Genomic DNA, 20902 nt, shown 5'->3' with positions numbered 1-20902 from the left:
TTAAATGGACCGTAAAATGGCCGTAATGCTCTTAAAGTAGCAGCAACAGAACGATTATTTCCATAAAAAATTTGCACGATTTGCAATCGTTGCTCAAGTGTGTAGCGTTCCATGTTGAAATGTATACTAATGAAGTTTACAAATGACAAGCGAAAAATAAAAAATATTGCGTCGTTCGCCCTCCCTATCGGAAAAAAGTTGAAGCGCACCTATTGATTCCTGGGATTCATTTAAAAACAGTTTTAATTTTGTTTCACATTCAGAGGATCTTCCACCATACACCACGTCTAAAGCTCAGTAATTTTTCTCCCCTTGCTGATCGTAGAAAAATTCTAGGTCTAATATTCATGACAGTCGCCGTAGCCCAATGGGCTTGGTGCGTGACTACCATTCGGAATTCAGAGAGAACGCAGATTCGAATCTCGGTGAAACCATAAAAGGAAGAAAAAGTTTGTTCTGATAGGGGTCGCCTCTGGACAGGTAGTGGCAAACCTCCGAGTGTATTTCTGCTATGAAATATTTCGAACCATTTGCCAAAATGCATTTTTAATATACCTATATTTACTAGAACTCGCTTTTTACCCATAGAAAATTATACTTTTCTCTCTATATAAATAATTGTCGATGATATACCTTTAAGCAGCAATAAAAGCGCTGGAATCAAAAACACACTCGTCAAAAACAGTTCTAGAATGTTTTAAACTACTAGATGACGTATCTAAGCGCTAAATTATAAATAGACAGGGAAACCATCAAAAAGGTAAATACAATCTGGCAAAACCTCACAACATGCGAACTAAGCTGACAGACATGGCCGAACTGGAACAGCGGTCGATCGAAGATCTTGCTAAGATTCAACAGAGAATCTATAAGAAAAATGATAGGTGTTTTAACTGGTCATTGCTTAATAGGCAGCCACGCTAGAAGGTTAGGACTCCCTTACTTCGATTTCTGTAGAAGCTGTCTTAATACAGAAGAAGAGGAAACAGTCTGACACCTTTTATGTGAGTGTGAAAGCCTAGCTATGAGAAGGCTGCGCACTCTCGATACAGCATTTCTAACCGATGTAGCGGACATAGCCCATCTAAAACTAACGAAGCTCTGCTCGTTTATTAAAGCAACCGGATGGTTTGAAAGGGAACACGTAGAGTAAGGATAAGCTCCAGTGGTATCACAATGGACCTGCCGAAGATCTAAGTGTGTCTTGCGACAACCACCCTACCTACCTACCTACCTTTAATTTTCTATTCAGCTTATGCACTTATTTTGTCTGTTTGTCTTTATTCTGTCTTAAGTTAGCTGTGGCTTCATTTCCTTCGTGGATTGGGTCGTCGTGGATTTGAAGGAGGAAAAGGAAAAAGAGGAGTGGAGGAAACTTAAAGATTTCTCGCAGTAAAGAATTGAGAAAGGTTGGAAAGCTATTCGTTCACTTTTGAGCACAAGCCATTGATGTCATTGCCAGAAGCCATTAACAAATAGTCTTCATTATATGAGATCAGTGAGACTCCCTCTAGTGGTTGAGGAAGCCTTGACATGTAGAAGTTGAAAAGCAAGGACACCACTCTGTAGTACTCCTTGCTTTATCCTCCTCTTTTTTGAGTTTTGACACCGAAATATTCTGACGAGTATCGACCACATACATAGTTTGCGGACCACCTCCGCAGACCGGGCGGGGATCGACTAGTCAATGTTGAAGCCAAGTGAGAGTAACGACTGAGATCAAGTAGTGAAAACAAAAAATTTTTTGCCATACACAACAAAAACCATCTTCGTTTTTTAATCAAAATTTTCTGATTCTCAATTGGAGGTACCGTTGAGAATCAGTTTTGGGGATTTGAAAAAATACCTTAGTTCTCAACTCTACCTCAACTTAATCTGAAATCTGAATTTTTATTGGGGCTTTTTTGTTCTTGTGCTTTCGCACTTACAGCGACTGTCGTCTGTTGCGTCGAGTGGTATGCCACTAAAACAAACCTTTCTCTTCCTCTCCTGAATGTTTATTCTGCCCTGGAACTAAGGTACCATTTCATCGAAGACAGAGAAGATCCAAGTAGGCGTTCTGATAAAGACTCCCTCTTCTACTCTCCCTGCGTCCAGGGTCGACAGTTTTGGAGCCAGCATCATGCTATCGACTCATCTTCTAATTAGATGGGTAGGTTAAAGTTAGCATCTCTGTCCATGTCAAGTTGTTTGGCTAATTTGCCAAGTTGCCAATTTTCTGTCTAGACTACCTTCGACAGCTTTGGGATCTAATTTATGGTACATCTCTCAAATTTGGAGGATGTCTGATGTGCATCGCCAGTAGGTGCATCTCCGCATACAGTGATTTCCGTTTTCCCTATTTTTTAACAACAGCCTTACTAATAATAATAAACTTAATAAGTGCCCTCCTTTCGACCAACCTACTCGATAGGCGGAGTCCGCATGATATAGAAATAATTTCGGTTTTGGCGCTGGGCCATGAAGGCCAAGAAAGCGGGAGTTTTCAAAGCAATTGACCGGCTGGTTCTGAACTGTGCAGCGCCCATTTCGTTGCCCGGAGCTAGGGACACGCAGTGGGGGAGCAACAAATTTTCCAAAATACTGCCTTCAGGGCCATGGTGAAAAGAATTGAGAAGGTGTGCTGAACAACATATCGTTCTTCGGCGAATTTGACAAAATAAGCTGATGGGCTGACGTAAGAAGGATGTGTTCACAAAAAAAAAAAAACTGAGATTCTGTTCGTGATATACGAAAAAAATGAACCCAGTTCACGCGCATGCTCCTTCGTTGCCATCTGAACGACGTCTGATTGGACAAGTGTGTGAAACATGTGAAATGATCGTGCAGAATTCGTGATACGTAGCAGCCTTGCACTTTTCTTTTTCACCATAGTTAATGACCAAACCTTGCAAATCGATCGCCCTTGTATCAGGCCAGCCACGCGAAGCTTTCCGATGTCACCACTACAACATTACCACAGCGAGTCTATTACACTCCCAGTTAAGAAGCATAGTAAGATGCCCATCAAGTAATTCGTGCTGGATTGCTACAGTAGGAACCACCCCTGCTGGCACTTGTCGAATGTGCACAACAGAAGGTATCGCTTTAATTACACTCACGAGATCCAGGACAAAACACATCTACGGGGCTAAATAGTATATATGCAGGACTTAAACGACATTCATCCGGAGTGTTTTACCAACTTATTAAATTGCCGCCCGCTGAATGCCGTCATCGGAGTCCAACCACCATCCATCGCAGACGAAGAGCTTCAGCTGTCGCGTCGTTTTGTCACAATTGCGGGATTGGATATTGCAGAAGAGTAAACAAATTTTTAATATCCTTGTTCACTCCGCTCGGGAGCGTAGGGCATCGACAAGACTATTCCATCGTACAAGATTCTGAGCTGTTGTTTTTGCGCCGTCCCATATGACATCGGCCTCTGGTAGCTCGTGTAACATCGACCTTCGCCAAGTGATCTTTGGCCGACCGCGACGTCTGCTTCCTTGCGGTTTCAGTCTAGTGCCATTCTCGTGATGCTATCTGGTGATTTTCTAAGCGTATGATCTATCCATCACCACTTTATGCGTTTGATTTGAAATAGGATGAGCTCCTCATTCAATGATCTCCACAGCGCATCGTTGCTGATGGTGTTCGGCCAGAATATTCTACAGATGATGCAGAGGCATTTGTTGACGAAAGATTGTAGTCTCTGTGTGATGGTGTTGGGACCAGCCATGTTTCACTTCCGTACAACAATACAGACTTCACACATGAGCTGAATATTCGCAATTGAGGGCGCCTGGAGATTTGTGAACTCGCCCATACTGCACGCATTCGCCCGAACTCCGCTGTTGCTTTGTTTAGCCTGCAGTTGACATCTTCATCTGCTCCGCCGTCTGTCGTGATAGTGCAGCTGAGGTAGCTTTCAACAAATTCCAGTGGGTGGGTAAGCACTTATTATCCAGAATTGATCCCAAAATACTCAACGTACTGTATGTCTCGCATGCGAAGGTAGCTCGCATGACACTCACCATTTGCTTATATGCCTTTTAAAACCATTCACCAATAACCTCTCTCCCTTGGACCCACCGCGTTGAAAAAGCAGGTTCCTTCGGCCTACCGGTAGGTGAGATATGTAGACGATGAAAACCGGTGACTCCACCGTACAACAATACTAACAATCAAACCTCGCGCAATATACAGATTGCCGAGGTGTGGCCAGTATGAGACCGTTAAGCGGCTCTTAGCGTTTTTGAAGAAATCCGCTGATTTGCTTCCGCCGTGGGTGTTGTGACGGCAGATTGGTGATATACGAAAAAATCAACATAGCCTCCGCTCAATTTTGCTTCGGAGGACCTGGTAGTATATCATCTTTGCCATCTCGTACATGTGTCAATATTTCTCTTGGCTCCGTTAAGCTGTTATAACAACCGTTATGAGAGTAAATTCATTAAATCTTTGTGCATTAGTGCGCACGGGTATAAAATTCGATGCTGGTTTTCTTTGCATCTGCGGGACCCTCAGAACTACACCCACAGATGCACTAAATATTATTCTTAACATTTTACCAATAGAGCAGTACGGTAAGCAAACAGCTGCCAAAGCAACTCTCAGACTAAGAGAAATCGGCCTACTCAGAACGTACCAAAGAGGGCACTCCTCAATTTTAGAACAATTCCCCTGCATTCCCAGCACAACGGATTTCTGTAGGACCAAGGACATCAATTTCGATAAATCCTTTGTCACAGTATTTCCTTCCAAAGAGGAATGGGATAACGGGCTCATTGTCAAGATAAATGACTTAAACATCTACACAGATGGCTCAAAACTAGACAACCAAGTAGGCGGAGGGGTCTACTCCGACAAACTCGGGGTATGCCAATCATTTCGCTTGCCTGATCATTGCAGTGTATTTCAGGCGGAAGTCACTGCCATAAAAGAGGGACTTAAAGAGATAAAAACGAGAGTATTATCCGTAAATGAAGTCTTCATTTACTCGGACAGTCAAGCAGCAATAAAAGCGCTGGAATCAAAAACACACTCGTCAAAAACAGTTCTAGAATGTTTAAACTACTAGATGACGTATCTAAGTGCTACAAGGTGCACCTTATCTGGGTACCAGGCCACAGAAACATTGCAGGAAATTGTAAGGCGGATGAACTTGCAAGAACCGGTACAACGCTCGGTCTCGAACCGGATAAGGCGCTGATACCCATGCCCATAGCCACTTGTAAATTACTTATAGACAGGGAAACCATCAAAAAGGTAAATACAATCTGGCAAAACCTCACAACATGCGAACTAAGCAGACAGACATGGCCGAACTGGAACAGCGGTCGATCGAAGATCTTGCTACGATTCAACAGAGAATCTATAAGAAAAATGATAGGTGTTTTAACTGGTCATTGCTTAATAGGCAGCCACGCTAGAAGGTTAGGACTCCCTTACTTCGATTTCTGTAGAAGCTGTCTTAATACAGAAGAAGAGGAAACAGTCAGACACCTTTTATGTGAGTGTGAAAGCCTAGCTATGAGAAGGCTGCGCACTCTCGATACAGCATTTCTAACCGATGTAGCGGACATAGCCCATCTAAAACTAACGAAGCTCTGCTCGTTTATTAAAGCAACCGGATGGTTTGAAAGGGAACACGTAGAGTAAGGATAAGCTCCAGTGGTATCACAATGGACCTGCCGAAAGTCTAAGTGTGTCTTGCGACAACCGCCCTACCTACCTACCTACCTTTCTTTGCTAGTCCAATTACTGGTTGCTTGTGATGCATTTTCTTAACTCGAACGATCTCATTTAAGCGCACCCTCGCATTTTTCCTTCATCGCATAAAAAAAAAAAAAAATAATTGGCGCGTACACTTCTGTTAGGTGTTTGGCCGAGCTCCTCCTCCTATTTGTGGTGTGCGTCTTGATGTTGTTCCACAAATGGAGGGACCTACAGTTTCAAGCCGACTCCGAACGGCAGATATTTTTATGAGGAGCTTTTTCATGGCAGAAATACACTCGGAGGTTTGCCATTGCCTGCCGAGGGGCGACCGCTATTAGAAAAATGGTTTTCTTAATTTGGTGTTTCACCGAGATTCGAACCAACGACCTCTCTGTGAATTCCGAATGGTAATCACGCACCAACCCATTCGGCTACGGCGGCCTCCTTCATCGCATACTTAGCTCTTTTTGCTGTGCATATCATTTGCATGATTAATTTGTATAAATTAGTCTTAGACAACTAAATTCAAATCTGAGAGTTGAGTATGACGGCGAGGGTTTCACCATAAAACAGTTTTCCTTTGACGATTCGTAATTAATTACAACATTTCTTTAGCGCAAATATTTATAATTTAAAGCGTTGGCATTCGGTTATTTTGGGGTGTGCCCAAATAGCAATTTCCAAGCTATTAAGGATTCATGTCAGTGCCTCTTTTCTGCCATAGTTGCTGCCTTTTATTTTAATTTCTCATTTCATCCAAAAATCCAGAGTCATTTCATAGCTGTTTTTGTGTTAGCAACTTAATCCAACCGACGCTTTTGGCCATACTCATACATTCATGCCATTTAGATAGTCATTCACTCATTCATTCGTTCACTCATTCACGCAGTCATTGCTTTCCATTCATTTCAGTCATTGCTCCCTCACTTATTTGGCTTGTTTTTATTTCACTTTATGCCACACAATCAGTTTTCTATTCAAAAGGAGATATGAGTGTTTGCTGTCAGCCACAGCAGACACTATTCTGCCCCTACCACAATTGAGATGCACTAAAGCCCACACCAACATACAAAAAAAAAAACAAAAAACAAAAAAAAGGGGGAAAAGAGGCGAAAAAACAACAGAAATGGAAGTTAAGAGAAAAAAGTGAAGTGAACTAGCAAAAAGTGCCCCTAAACCGCACTTTTACGGCCAATTTGTACTTTTCACAGAAAATTACTATCAGAAAAGTGCGATGCACACACACACACACACAAACACAGACGGACCGGCACACACATACACATGCACGGCAGACAGCTGCTGAGTACAGCAACCCAAATTAAATGCCAACAGAATTGACTGGAAAAAATACTTAAAAGCGTACACTAAACTAACTGAAAATTTGTGCACAAAAGTATAAAAAAATTAAAATAGTAGGTAATAGTAGTAATAAAAAAAGCAGAAAAGAAAAAAACAATGGTACGCAAAAACAAAAAGTAATACAAAAAAGTGCAAAAAACTCAAAAAAATACAAATAAAAAGTCAAACAAGAAATTGCCCAAATTTTTTCCACACATAAAACACTTGGATAAAAAAGAAAAATTGTCGGAGTGCAACGTTGAAAATTTTCTAAATCCCATCCGTACGATTTCGTGTGGAAAATACGCGCTAAATGAAAATTTATACGCCTGGTGCGCGGATTACGCGAAAATGTGAAAATACGAGCGCGTTCTGGCGCTACTCGAAAAGTGCATCCCGCATTCAGTCGCACTCAGTCTCAAGCTCATTTTCAGTTCCACTCACCCACACTTCCTATTTTGGCCACCTTTACCACTCACACTGTCCCCACTCACCCATTTACGGCAGTAAATTCACGCTAAAGTAATTCTCGCTTTGCTTGGGTGGCTGATAAGCCTTCCCCATCTCAGTTCATTTCATCTCAGCTCAGCTTTGCTAGTTATTTGCACTTTTTATGTATTTGCTCTCATCTGCCTTTGGGCCAAAGTATTATTGTATATGTGTGCACATGTACTGTGTGTATATGTGTGGGTGTGTGCAAGTGCAGCTTTAGAAAAAATACGTTTATCTGCCATTTCATTTACTTTAGTTATTTTATACATTTTATTTCATCCTTCTGTTTGTTGTTAGCCGTAAATTGTAAATTCTGCGCTCATAATATTACTTATGCTCGTATATTCATAGCAGCTTGCGCGTTATTAAAATTTGGCGAAAAGGGTTAAGGCTTTAAGTGGTGCTGCTGTGGAGCCAGTGTATTTTTCACAATATGGCAAATGTGGGAAAGGCAGTTAACAGCTCAGCTTATTATGGCTTGCCAGGGGAGGGGAAACGATTTTCGAAAGTCACATTGCAGTGAGAAGTGATTATCTGAAGATTGCTGCATAATTGTTAATTTTGCGACCAGAGGCGCATTCACAATAAAGCAACTTCCGCAATAAAGGGTGCTCAGATTGGAAGTACTTTTTCCAATAGAGGCTTTTCGACAGATCACGTGTGCTTACTGTTAAACTGAATACATAATTTTGTTCAACATCCATTGACTTTTTATCGTGGAAAGACTTACGCCTCAACAGCGTTAACAAGTCGTATTACGAAAATCCACGCTCTGTGAAAAGTGTTCACCGCGCGCTCAGGCTCATCGTACGCTTAGGATGATACTCGATCGATTAGACGTATAGCCCGAAGTGAAGAGAATATAGCGGCTGTAAATGAAAGTTTTGCCGAAGACCCGGAAGAATCGATTCGGCATCGATCTCAACAACTTGTCCTATCTTATGGCACTCCTTGGACGATTTTATGCAAATATCTTGGAGTGAAAGCGTTTAAAATATAGCTTCTCTAAGAAGTGAAGCCGGCCGACTTTCCAAATCGTCATAGTTTCAGTAGTTAGGCTGTTCAAAAAACTCGCCGAAGATCCGCATTGTGGGACCCGTATTTCGTTCAGCGATGAGACTCATTTTTGGTTTAACGGCTACGCCAATAAGCAAAATTGCCCTATTTGGATTGAAGAGCAACTGGAGGAATCATTCGCCTACATTTCTTCAAAGACGAGTCTGGTGCCGGAGTCCCAATGGATGGCTAACGCTATGGCGCCAATGATAAAAGTCTTTTAGATGCCGGAAATTGGAGCCCGTGATCTCCACAACATTCGAACAAAACGGCGCTATTTGCCACACAGCCCGTGAAACAATGGATGTACTGTGACGTCGTTTTGGTGAGCAACTTGTCTCTCATCTCGGACCAGTGGATTGGCCAGAAAAAATCGTGTGATATCCTTTGGACTTTTATTTGTAAGGGTACGTAAAGTCTAAATGCCTTGTGGCTAAACCAGCTTCGTTTGTGGCATTGGAAGCGAACACTACTAAAGTTATGCTTGCGATACCGACCAAAGTCCTCCAGCAAGTCATTCAAAATTGGTGTTTACGGGTGTACAAATTATGGCGCAGTTACGGCCAATACTTGAAAGGGATTGTGTTTAAAAAATGAATGCTATGAATGGTTCTACACAAAAATTATAAACATTGCCGAATAAATTTAAATTTTCGTTGTTTTATTTCAATGTAAAATTCGATACTTCTAAATTGATCAACCTTTAGAAATTTCTAGTTGTTAATCGTTAATGAAAGATGGTATAGTCTCACTAAAAATCAGATATATTCTTTTGTTCGGAAATTCTCCGTCCTATTGCGGCCTAGTGCTACCTGCGTTAGTTAATTTTCAATGCTCAGTTCTTTGGACTATTAAACTTTAAGACAACAATCCGTGACTCGGTGACTAGACCCATTGGTTTTATTCTACAAGTCAGACACTTTTGAAGAATTTAAAGTGATATCGTCTGCATGACTGATGGCCTTAAAGGACCTATGCAGGTTCCACAAATGGAGTGACCTACATTTTTATGCCGCCTTCGAACGGCAGATAGGCTTTTTGTGAGAAGTTTTTTCTTGTCAGAAATACACTTTGAGGTTTTCCATTGTCGGTCGTCTGTTATTAAAATAAAAAAAGTGCGAGTAGCGTAGTACACATAACAGAAGTGAAACTTTCAAGGCAGACAAAGAAAGAGGGAGAGACCCGAGAGAGAATGAGAGAGAGAGGGACCCGAAAGAGAATGAGAGAGAGAGAGAGACCCGAAAGAGAATGAGGGAGAGGAGAGAGAAAGAATATATATCTAAATAAATTCACAACATTTGCAGAGAATACAAATAGACTAAATTTACAAAAAGCGGAGAAGGGTCAACCGGTGTAGGTAAACGTTGGACACAAACCATGGCAACAACGCGTGCTACTCCTAGCGTTTATCACCCGCAGAAACGCAGCGATTCCAGGACCGCAGCAACGACACAAATTACCGCAAGGCAATACCAATAAATCCGATGCCGCAATGGATAGCATTTTATAGTACGCAAATGCACTACCCAGGAAACGGAAATGAGCGCCAAAAAGTAGGCAGCAAAAACGCCAAAAAATTGTGACCAAAGATCGCCCCAACAAAAGGCACCAAGGAAATATAACGACAAAAAGTAGGCGCCAAAAGTATATTTCTAACAAACCGCCAAAAAGTAGGCAGTGTTATTTCTCACTAGAAATTAGCAACCACAAGGAAAAACTCAGGAAAAATAGCCTAAAGCTTATCTAAGATATATATAAAGTATAACTCTCTCTCTCCTTTTCCTCTACGTTATATCTTTTTTCTCTCTCGCGGAAGGAAAATGCTCTAAACGTTGCATGGCCTTGAAGTTTTACTCTGCATTCTAACTCGTCCATCGACGCTTAAGAAGTTTCACTTGAAAAACCTATCACTTGATGTTTCATGCCCACAGTAAATTTGAATCCGGGTACTCAGGCTTTATGCTGTAAATATCCATTAAACAAGTTGGATTTTGGTTGAATCACCACTTTAACCTATCAACCAACTAGGGCACAATCCACTCTGTTACGGCGGGTTTTTTTACGGTGGCTTACGTATTATTTGCGATTTTCCGTTCTCTATTTTGGAAAAAATTTACTTCAAAATCATATTTAAAAACCCCCGAGTAACAAGTTTGATGTGAACTTAGAGATTTAAAAGAAATATATATCCACCATATTTTTTATTTATTTATTTATTTATTTATTTAAGTCTATGAATTACAATCCTTACAGACTATGATACAAAAGTTGCTTAGATTAAGCTACAAATATATTATATGTAATATATTTAAAAACTATACTAGCTACTAACTAACTATAATATAGAATTCAAAAGATTTAAAAGTGCTGTTCTTGAAAGCGAGAAATCAAGAAGAACATCATTATGAACGGCATTTAATTCCCGTAAAGCACGAGTAATGGGAGCATTGCTGGCATACTTAGTTTTAAAGTTTCCCCCATAATAAGGGTAGAAGTTCCTAAGAGATCGCTGGGGAACATTAAATCGAATCCTTTCCAACAAGTAGGGACAATCAATTACTCCAGTAATAATATTATGAGTAAAAGACAGACACAGTATAGTCCTACGAATCTCTAAGGACTTGAGACTTATAAGCATGATCAATAAAATTCAGGGACCGAAGGGCATATTTGAGAAATATTTTTTGCACACGTTCGATTCTATTAATAGCTTGCTGACTACAAGGTCTCCAAATAAAAGCAGCATATTCTAAATGAGATCTAACAAAAGATGTATGCAGTAACTTAATGGTATAGGGATCAGAGAACTTAGTGGCGATCCGTATGACGAAGCCCAACATCGAAAAAGATTTAGAAGTAATATAATTTATATGGTTATTAAAAGAGAATTTGTTATCGAAGATGACGTCAAGGTCCTTAAACTCACTAACACACTGCAGGACACATGCCGAGATTCTGTACTTAGTGCACAAAATATTAGATGTTTTAGAGTAAGATATTTGGAAGCACTTAGATAAGTTCAGCGAAAGTCGTGAATTCTGGCACCAGAAGTAAAGCCTATTCATATCGGCTTGAAGTTTAATGGCATCCTCTTGCGTCTTGATCGCTGAGAAGATCTTAAGGTCATCAGCATAAAGCAAAAATTTAGCAAATGTGAAACAACTTTTGATGTCATTAATAAATAACACAAATAAAAGCGGTCCCAAGATACTTCCTTGCGGAACACCTGAGATGGCAGCAAAGGAGGTAGATGAAATACCATCGATTGTTACAACACAGCGTCTATTGCTCAAATAAGAGTTTATCCATTGCAGAAATGTAGAATGAAAGCCAAGACTAGCTAATTTTTTAACTAAGATTCTATGAGAAACTTTGTCGAAGGCTTTCGAAAAGTCGGTGTAAATACAGTCGACTTGGAAGCCAGCGGAGAAAGAATCAATGCAGTATTCACTAAAAACGGCCAGATTAGATACTGTAGATCTGTTAGCAATAAACCCATGCTGATTAGGGCAAATTAAAGATTTAACGGCAAAACTCAGCTTTGCATAGACCGCATGCTCAAAAATTTTGGAAATAGTCGACAGCTTAGAGATAGGTCTATAATTTCTAACGTCATTTTTATTGCCACTCTTAAAGAAGGGCGTAATGAAACGTCAATGAAACACCCCGACGATAAAGATTTGTTGAAAATAATTTTCAGGGGATAGACGAAGGCCGGACAGTTTTTTATCAAAACTGCTGAAAGTCCATCAGCATCAGTTTGAGAGGATGATTTCAATTTAGTTAAAGCATTACTAATATCCTCAGAAGAGAGGCAAAGGCCTCCAAAGTTCAGGGCATAATCTAAGTCAGAAGAAAAGTCGGATGGGCGATCAAGTTCGTCGTCAGCAAAATTAGATTTAAAAAATTCAGCAAACAAGTTTGCCGTTTCAGTTGGGGTTCGCGCTTGGCTATTATCGAAAAACATACCAGTGGGAACACTGGCACTACTCCTTCTAGATTTTATGTATTTCCAGAAGATTTTGGGTTTCGCTTTAATGTTTAACTCTATATTGGTAATATAGCTGTTATAGAGAGATTTATTTAAATCGTTGAAATCCTTTAACGCTTGCTTATATTTAACGAAGTACAAATGATTCTTCGTAGATTTAAACTTCTTGAAATAATTATTTTTAAGATTTTTAAGCTTCTTCAGAGACTTAGAATACCAGGGCAATTTATAGGGCTTTTTCTTTCTGAGCGGAATGTTATCTAGGCAGAGTTTAGACAAAATGGACTTAAACGCAGAAAAACTACTAGATGTGTCAAGTTCAGCAAATAAATTATCCCAATTAATGTCAAGTAATAAGTCATTGAAATTGATAAAATCGCATAAAGAATAATTGAATGATTGCCTGACATCAGATGCAATAGTAGCAAAACTATAAAAGTCGATTTTGACAACTAAGGGTAAATGATGCTTACCTTTTGGAGTTATGGAATTCAAACATTCATTGATCTCGTAGTTTATGTTATCACTTACAAATATGAGGTCTAAGATTCTATTCAGAGAATTAACAAAATTATTAATTTGAAATAAATTAAGACTAAGAATATTATCAATAAGATATTATTCATGGTTTGCAGTTACATTATTTGGTATGAGAATAGAGTTAGAGGCACTAGCACACCAATTTATTTTACTCAAGTTGAAATCACCTAACACACATAAATTATTGTCATTTAAATTATTTAGGACAAGATATACTATGTTGTCAACATGCGCTTTGTACAGCTCGTATGAACTTTCAGGCGGCAAATACGAGGCAATCAGATATAAAGAGCCTTGTGAGTTGGGACTACTTATGCAGACGCAGATCTGATCCAGTAGAGAGTCACCGTTCCTGAGGGGGCACAAAAATGCGTTTAAGTGACACCTGATAGCAATAAGAATACCACCCCCGCGCAAGCACCCTGTTTTTGCAGCGTCTCTGTCTTTGCGAAAAACGTTAGACGTTTTGGTCGTCTATTTACAATTTCGAAAAATTGACTTCGAGTTCAAATTTAGCGATCCTAAAATCATGGGAGTAACAAGCTTCAAGTGAATCTATTGAATTTTAAGATATTCATTCGCCCTTTTGAGTTTTGAAAATTTGACTACAAATTCTTATTCAGTGACGCCAAAAACCACCTTAAAAATTTTTGCAAATGAGTCGAAGAAATTTGAGAAAATAATTTAAGCAAATTCCGCGCAAACTGCATTCGAAAGGTATTTTTTCAATATCATAGGCTCACGCACTCATAGACAACTTTTTAATCATAACCTATTCTGGGCAGTGGGCTGGCGCACTTGCCGTGGAATGACCCGAATACTCGTACGCATTATCAGTAGGTTGGCAGTAGATTGTTGAAGCATTTGTATGGTAAAAATCTATTTTTTCTGGTAATCTGTTAAATATTCCAAATAAATATATTTAAATCTATGCACAGCCATTGCATGTGCACACACACATACATACGTTTTAAATAGACTTTATAAGCGCATAAATGCTTTCATTAAATTGTATTTTCTACAAAATAGTAATTATGGCGCTAAATGGGGTTTAATTAAAGTTTTTTCCACAAAAAAAAAAAAAAAAAAAAAAATAAGAAAACAACAAAAAAATTATAAATAAATAAATAGTTTTTACATACCCAAAGCCTTTAAATGCGTGAGCAATTTTTTACCACCACACTGACCTCAATCCCTATGACGATTATTGCACTAAATTCTCAATCCATTAGTAGCCTCATACATTTCAATTTCAACATTAAAACTTTCACTAAAACTTCCATGCCACATTTCATTATTCACTGAAACATTTTAATGTAAAAGTTATGTGTTTTTTTAATCCCATGAAATTTATCGATACGAAACGCTCATAATGGAAAGTAATTAAAAATCATTATTTTTTGTTGTAGTAAAAATGTTGCACCATCGCCATCTCCACCATCTTTCGCACCAACTCACATGCATGGCTGTACTGTGCTCACGCACTCACACTCACGCACTTACATATACAGACAATGTTCGTATGTACAAATAACTTTAGCGAATTGCTGTCATTGCCCTACAGCGATACGAGCAGTACTCGCAGTTGGTGGTGCGGCAAGTTGCGGAGGTAGTGGTGAGACGCCGCCGCATATTGACAATTTCCTTCCTGCAGCCAATTATATTTGTCCCAGTTTCGAAAATTATAAATTTCTTCATTAATTTTTAATTATGAACGAAATGAAAGGATGAAACTTTTTCGCGCGTTACTCGCGAGGAATGGGTTGAAGTATAGCGCGGAGACTTGAAGCCATGGAGCGTAAAAGTACACCGGAAGCAAGAGTATAGATCTTATTTTATTTTGTATTTTTTAACTTATTTTGCTGCCAGTTTTACAGCTGTGGAGCAGGAATTTTAGAAATTTTAAATACTAATAAATGATAATACAAAAAGGTGCAAAATTAATCATCCGAATTTGTTTTTGAACTAAATAAAAAATTAATGATTTTGAGTAATGGAAATCTTTCTTTTGAATTTATGCGCTCCATTGCGTCTGTCTTTGGGTACTACAGCTGTCTAGTTCACAAGTGTCAAATTGAGATACGATTCCATTTGCAAAAATTTTAAGAGCTCTCGATAGAGTGACTAATTTTGCACCACCTCGTATATGCGATACTTGATACGAAAATCTAAATGATCTGCAGAATTTTTTAAGAAAAGATCAACCTTATCGTTTGCTTATACAGCAACCGGATAACAGAGTAAAGTTATTTTGAAAGAGTAGATTACACTTGTATGCGCCTTCAAAAAAAAAAAAAAAAAAAACATATATACAGGGTGAACGATATTCAAAACACCATAAATTTTTTGTGTGAAATTAGTTTTTATTGATTTCAAAGACAAAATTGTTCAAAAATGATTACAATTTTAACATATATTCTCTTTAGCTCGATACGACCACCTTTTGCCTTGACTATAGCCTTCAAACGGTCAACAAATGAGTTGCATGCTGCACGAATGGGATCTTTAGGTATTTTGGCCCATTCTCGTATAATCGCTTTTTTCAGCGCATCCATACTGGCATATTTTTTAGTCCTCACCTTGCTCTCCAAAATGGACCAGATGGAATAGTCCATCGGATTTGCGTCTGGCTAATTCGAAAGCCATTGTGTGGACGAAATGTAGTGTGGAACATGATTTTTGAAGCATTCTTGGTTTACACGAGCTTTACGAGACGGTGCCGAGTCCTGTTGGAACGTCCATGGTCTACGACCGAAATGTTTGCGTGTCCACGGCTCTAAAGCAGCTTCTAAAACATTTTTCCAATAATAAATCGCATTCACTTTGACACCAAGCTCGATAAAAACGATTGGAGAGCGTCAATCAGCGGTCACTGCGGCCCAAACCATTACTTGCGATGGGAAATTACTTCGAGTGGCCATACGTAGGCTCAAATTCTTGTACGAGCGTTCGGTCAAGTAAACACGATCGTTTTGAGTGTTTATGAACTGCTCAATTGGGTAATTTTTTTCATCAGAAAACACAATGTTAGGAAATTTGTGCAAGCGCAACAACTCTTTTGCTCTTTCGCACCGAACTGTTTTTTGCTGGGGTGAAAGATCGTGTGCTTTTTGGAACTTGCAAGCCTTGACCGTGAGCTCATTTTTCAATATGCCTCGAATGCTGTCTTGCGATATTTTCAGTTCTTTGGCCATTTTTCTTCCACTTCGACGTGGATTTCGTTCAAGTCGAGCCTTCACTTTCCGAACCATTTCTGGCGTTGTTGAGGTTTTTTTTGTCCACCTCCATAGCGTTTCGTAATACTACTAGAATCATTGTAAAGTTTTACAGTGCGATTCACAAACATTTTATTCACTTTGAGGTGACTGAGCTCACGAACAGTGGCTGGGTGTGATTTTCCAGCCAAATACAACGTTTGAATTCCATTACAGGAAAAAAATTCAACAAAACTGAGACGCAAATGCTTTTGATGGCTTATAAACAATATATTGAACTGTCATCAGAACAATTTTGACGTTCTTGAGCTGTTTTACAGATACAAGCAATGTGAAGTTGGTAAGACTACATATCGTTCACCCTGTATATATATAAATACACCCTGTATATATATAAATACATACAGTGCCGGACAAAAGTCTATATACAGCATTTTTTATAAGGTTTTGTAAACCTAAATTACGAGATTTAGAAATGTCAGCCGCCAAACTCGTCTTCACTAAGTAAGCATTACATTTCCGGCTTATGAGAAAGGTCTTTCGCAAGCGGAATAATACTTTAACCTTTTATTAAATTTGACCACTTTTTCTAAAGACTATCATGATTTCATTAAATTTGCTTCCATGTTCCACTAAGCGCAAAATATTTTTATTTTTTTAATCATAGGTGACATTAGGATTATCCGCCAAAAGAACAATATCATCAGTATTTAGAAGAAGGTGCACATTTATTCCATCAATTAGTAGACCACCTTTCAAACAGTCATGTAGATCATTCAGGTAAAGGGTGGTTAAATTTCAAGGGCCGATGCTGAATGTCAAGTTTTTCTGCATTTTATTTGACATTTTTTAATTTCAGACTAGTTCAATTCGAATCATCGAAAGATACACAATCGAGCAACGCGTTAAAGTTATTCAGCCTTATTATGAAAACGGGCGTTCAAATCAAAATGCATATCGCGCACTTCGTGATTCGTTATGAGACACATTTTCACCTCAGTGGATTCGTCAATAAGCAGAATTACCGCAGTTGGGCGAATGATAATCCAAAAGTGATTGCCGAAAAACCAATGCACCCACAAAGAATGACTGTTTGGTGCGGTTTATGGGCCCGCGGCATCATTGGGCCGTATTTTTTCCAAAATGAGGCCGGTCAGGCAGTTACTGTGAATAGTGTTCTCTATCGTGAGATGATAACGAACTTTTTATGGCCCGAATTGGAAGATATAGATGTGGACGATAGGCGGTTGCAACAGGACGGTGCCACTTGTCACACAGCTAACGAAACAGTGGCTCTTTTGCGCGAAATATTTGATGGCCGAATAATCTCACGTCGCGGTGATGTCAATTGGCCGCCAAGATCGTGTGATTTGACGCCGTTGGACTTCTTTCTTTGGAGTTATTTGAAAGAAAAGGTAAACGCCGATAAGCCAGCAACAATTCAAGAGCTAAAGGATGAGATAAATAATGCGGCACATTAACGACATAGAACCCCCAATATTTTATTCCATACGTGAGCCAATCCAATATTATCATAATAAAGAGAAATAGTAATAATTTCCTGAAAAAATTGTATTTTATTCAAAATTAACACCGGCCCTTGAAACTTAACCATCCTTTATATAAAAATTAATGTTTGTCTGTATGTCATCGATGAACTCAAAAACTACTTGACCGATTATTATAAAAATTGGTATATATATGTATTTTTCCACGGAGAAGGCTGAGTAGCGACTTCTGCCCCGTTTAACCGATTGTCATAAAAATTATTATGATCATGTATTTTTGCACAGAGGAAACGAATATGACATGTTCATAGATATAACTCGCCATTAGTTGTTGGAGTAGCAACGCGCGCCGGGTACAGCTAGGTTTTTATAAAAATATAGTTCATTCTATATTAATCCAAGTTTCAATCTTTGAACAAGTCTCGTACAAATTCGACAAATTTTCTTTGAAATTTCCCACATTTGAATCAGAATAAAAAAAATTGGTTACGCAATTTTATAGCCTATTACACTTAAGTATAATATAAAACACGTTTGAAGTGGCTGAAGACTCTCATTAATTTTTGATATTTTTTTTTCTTACCGTTCTTGTACGTTTTCTTTATAAAACGCTAAAACTTTAAACGCGTTTTTCTCAAAACAACGTTTTTCCGGATGGCCCTCGTGAAAACAAATTTTCTATCTAACGGATTGAGCTGAAATTTAGATATGTTTTTCTACACATCAATAGTTCTGGCGGGTAATAGATTTAATTTATTTCGTCCCTAACTTTCCATTTTTTAGTCTGATTTCCACTTTAAAAAAGGGTAATTTTCTTACGAAGTCCGCCATTTTGTTATTTTTTGTCAAAATCATTTGATCTTACTATCCGCCAGAACGACAAGCACACTGATTAATAAGCAATTTGTTTTTTCTGTTTCAGATGACCACAAGTGACGAAATCACGCCGGCCAGCCACTGTACCTCTTTTTTTTGCCGCTTGCTGCAGTGTACAAAAATAGTATCAAAACATTAAAAAAAAAAAAATTTTTGTACACCTTCTGATTCCTTTAATAACATATCAGAAAATCAAACCGATTGAATTTTATTTTCCCTTCCAAAAAATGTCCCAAACATGGCCTCAAAAAACGTGTAAGTTACCAGACTACTACCTTAAAAATCGCTTATTGCTCTGTGAAAATCGTATTCTAGGGATCAAAATAAGAAACTTTGCCGAAGGATCCATACCTCTAAAACGAATTCTGATGTCCCCCAATTTCAAAATATCACCATTTTTGGCCTTTACATGAAAAAATCAGCTAAATGACTATGTTTATTCTTTATTTTTATTTATTTATATTATAATAATATCTATTTTTTCTCTTAAGAAATTTATTTAGTCAGAACATATGTAAATAAATGAAAAAATTAATTTAAGTGAGCTATAGAAAAGAAACTAAAAAGTTCGACCCAAATTGGGGGACATCAGAATTCGTTTTAGAGGTATGGTTCTTATTTTGATCCCTAGAATATGATTTTCACAGAGCAAGGGGCGACTTTTTTGCCTCCCCACAAATCGACCCGGCCTAAAATACACCCAACACCGTCAGCTGAAAAAATTGTCAAAAATCAATAACAATATTGAGATACTTAAGACTTACACTTTTTTATACTAGAATTTAATGGGCTATAAAACTGCGTAATCAAAATTTTTTTGAAAATTCGTAAGAAAACTGTGAAGAGTCCATAAAAGTTAGGTGAAAGTTTAAAAATTTTGTAGAAAGTAAGAGACCTAGACTCATGTAGTGTTTGGTACAAAATGAAATCTTTCATAAAATGAAAATAATTAAAATTAATTTGAAAATAATTAAAATGTATTACAGTTTTTATAAACTTGTAAAGTTAATTAGAAAAATAACAATAATCAAAACGTATCAGTATGTGGTGACCCCATCATGATTGCACCCACTTTATTTGTAATTTCTTTGTTGAAAATATACCCTTCTTCCCATTTCCCATGAAATAAGACATAATCAAATAAATTCACATATACATACATAGTTATTTCCACTCACCAGCAATACACTCTCCCAGGCCATCCAACGTATGGGCATCGGTTGCGTTTGACGTCCGGAAGTACCCTCCAGCTGGCAGTAGTCGGCCGCATAAGCGATACGATTTATCACAGTACCAATGGAGCAGACTTTTATCGTCAATTCCGGGCCAATAATGCAACTCCTGTAAATAAACAAATATAAAAGGATAACAAATTGCAAATGAATATGCGCTGCACTCAAAACCGCACTTGAAATTGGCAATTGAAAATTCAATTAAAAATGGCGAAGTGTATTTCATTCAACAAAAAAACAAAAAAAAAAAAAAATAACAAATACATGAAGAGGAAGAAAAATCAAAAATAAAAGAATTATCAAAATCAAAAAATTAAATAAACAGTTAAACAACATATATCAAACAGTGCACACAACAACAAAGAAAAACACGTGGCGGCGGTGGTTGCTGCTGCCACTCACTGCCATTTCTCTGCCTCGCGGTAATAAACGTTTTTAACCCTCATTTGATACGCCATTCACCTTCCACCACTTTTGCCAAATGGATTAGGAGTTTGACAGTTATCCCGGCGGTGATGTTGGTATTAGCACATCAAAGCATTTGATGTTGTAACCAAGCTTTCGTGACAGACCAGAAGCGCAGCAGTGCCGCCAAGTTGAGATGACGGACGTAGAGGTGTAGTGATGAAATAAGAAAACAACAACTTCAAGCAATCAAAGCAAACATTTCAACGAACATTTGTACTGTATACGAGCAAAATATTTATTCACATTGTAATCTATTTTGCTGCCTTACGCCTGTTAGTCATGCACAACCAAGTGGTCAATGGGGTCGTTTGCAATGGGGAATATGGACGTATACAATACTCCTCATACCACAAAAGGAAGCAAAAAAAAAAAGAGGAAAACAATAACAAAAATATCTTGCACACACACACTACTTATCTACTTATTAACCCTCTGGCAAACAGTGGCGAACCGAAAATGAAGGCATTAAATCCTCCATGCAAT

The 20902-nt window shown here is 38.4% G+C and overlaps 1 protein-coding gene across 1 annotated transcript in view; it reads right to left on the bottom strand.

Annotated features, from left to right (window-relative positions):
* Positions 1-20229, bottom strand: part of LOC128862872 (discoidin domain-containing receptor 2-like) — a 30640-nt gene extending 10411 nt beyond the window's left edge. Inside the window, exon 1 of the mRNA XM_054101654.1 lies at positions 19898-20229. Coding sequence (XP_053957629.1) covers positions 19898-19936 — 39 coding nt within the window. The 5' untranslated portion in view covers positions 19937-20229. The remainder of the gene's footprint in view (positions 1-19897) is intronic.
* Positions 20230-20902: the final 673 nt, after the last annotated feature.

The sequence above is a fragment of the Anastrepha ludens genome, chromosome 5 (assembly GCF_028408465.1).
Source record: "Anastrepha ludens isolate Willacy chromosome 5, idAnaLude1.1, whole genome shotgun sequence".
Lineage (NCBI taxonomy): Eukaryota > Metazoa > Arthropoda > Insecta > Diptera > Tephritidae > Anastrepha > Anastrepha ludens.
Note: the sequence above shows the minus strand (reverse complement) of the source record. Positions and strands in the feature narration are given on the sequence as shown.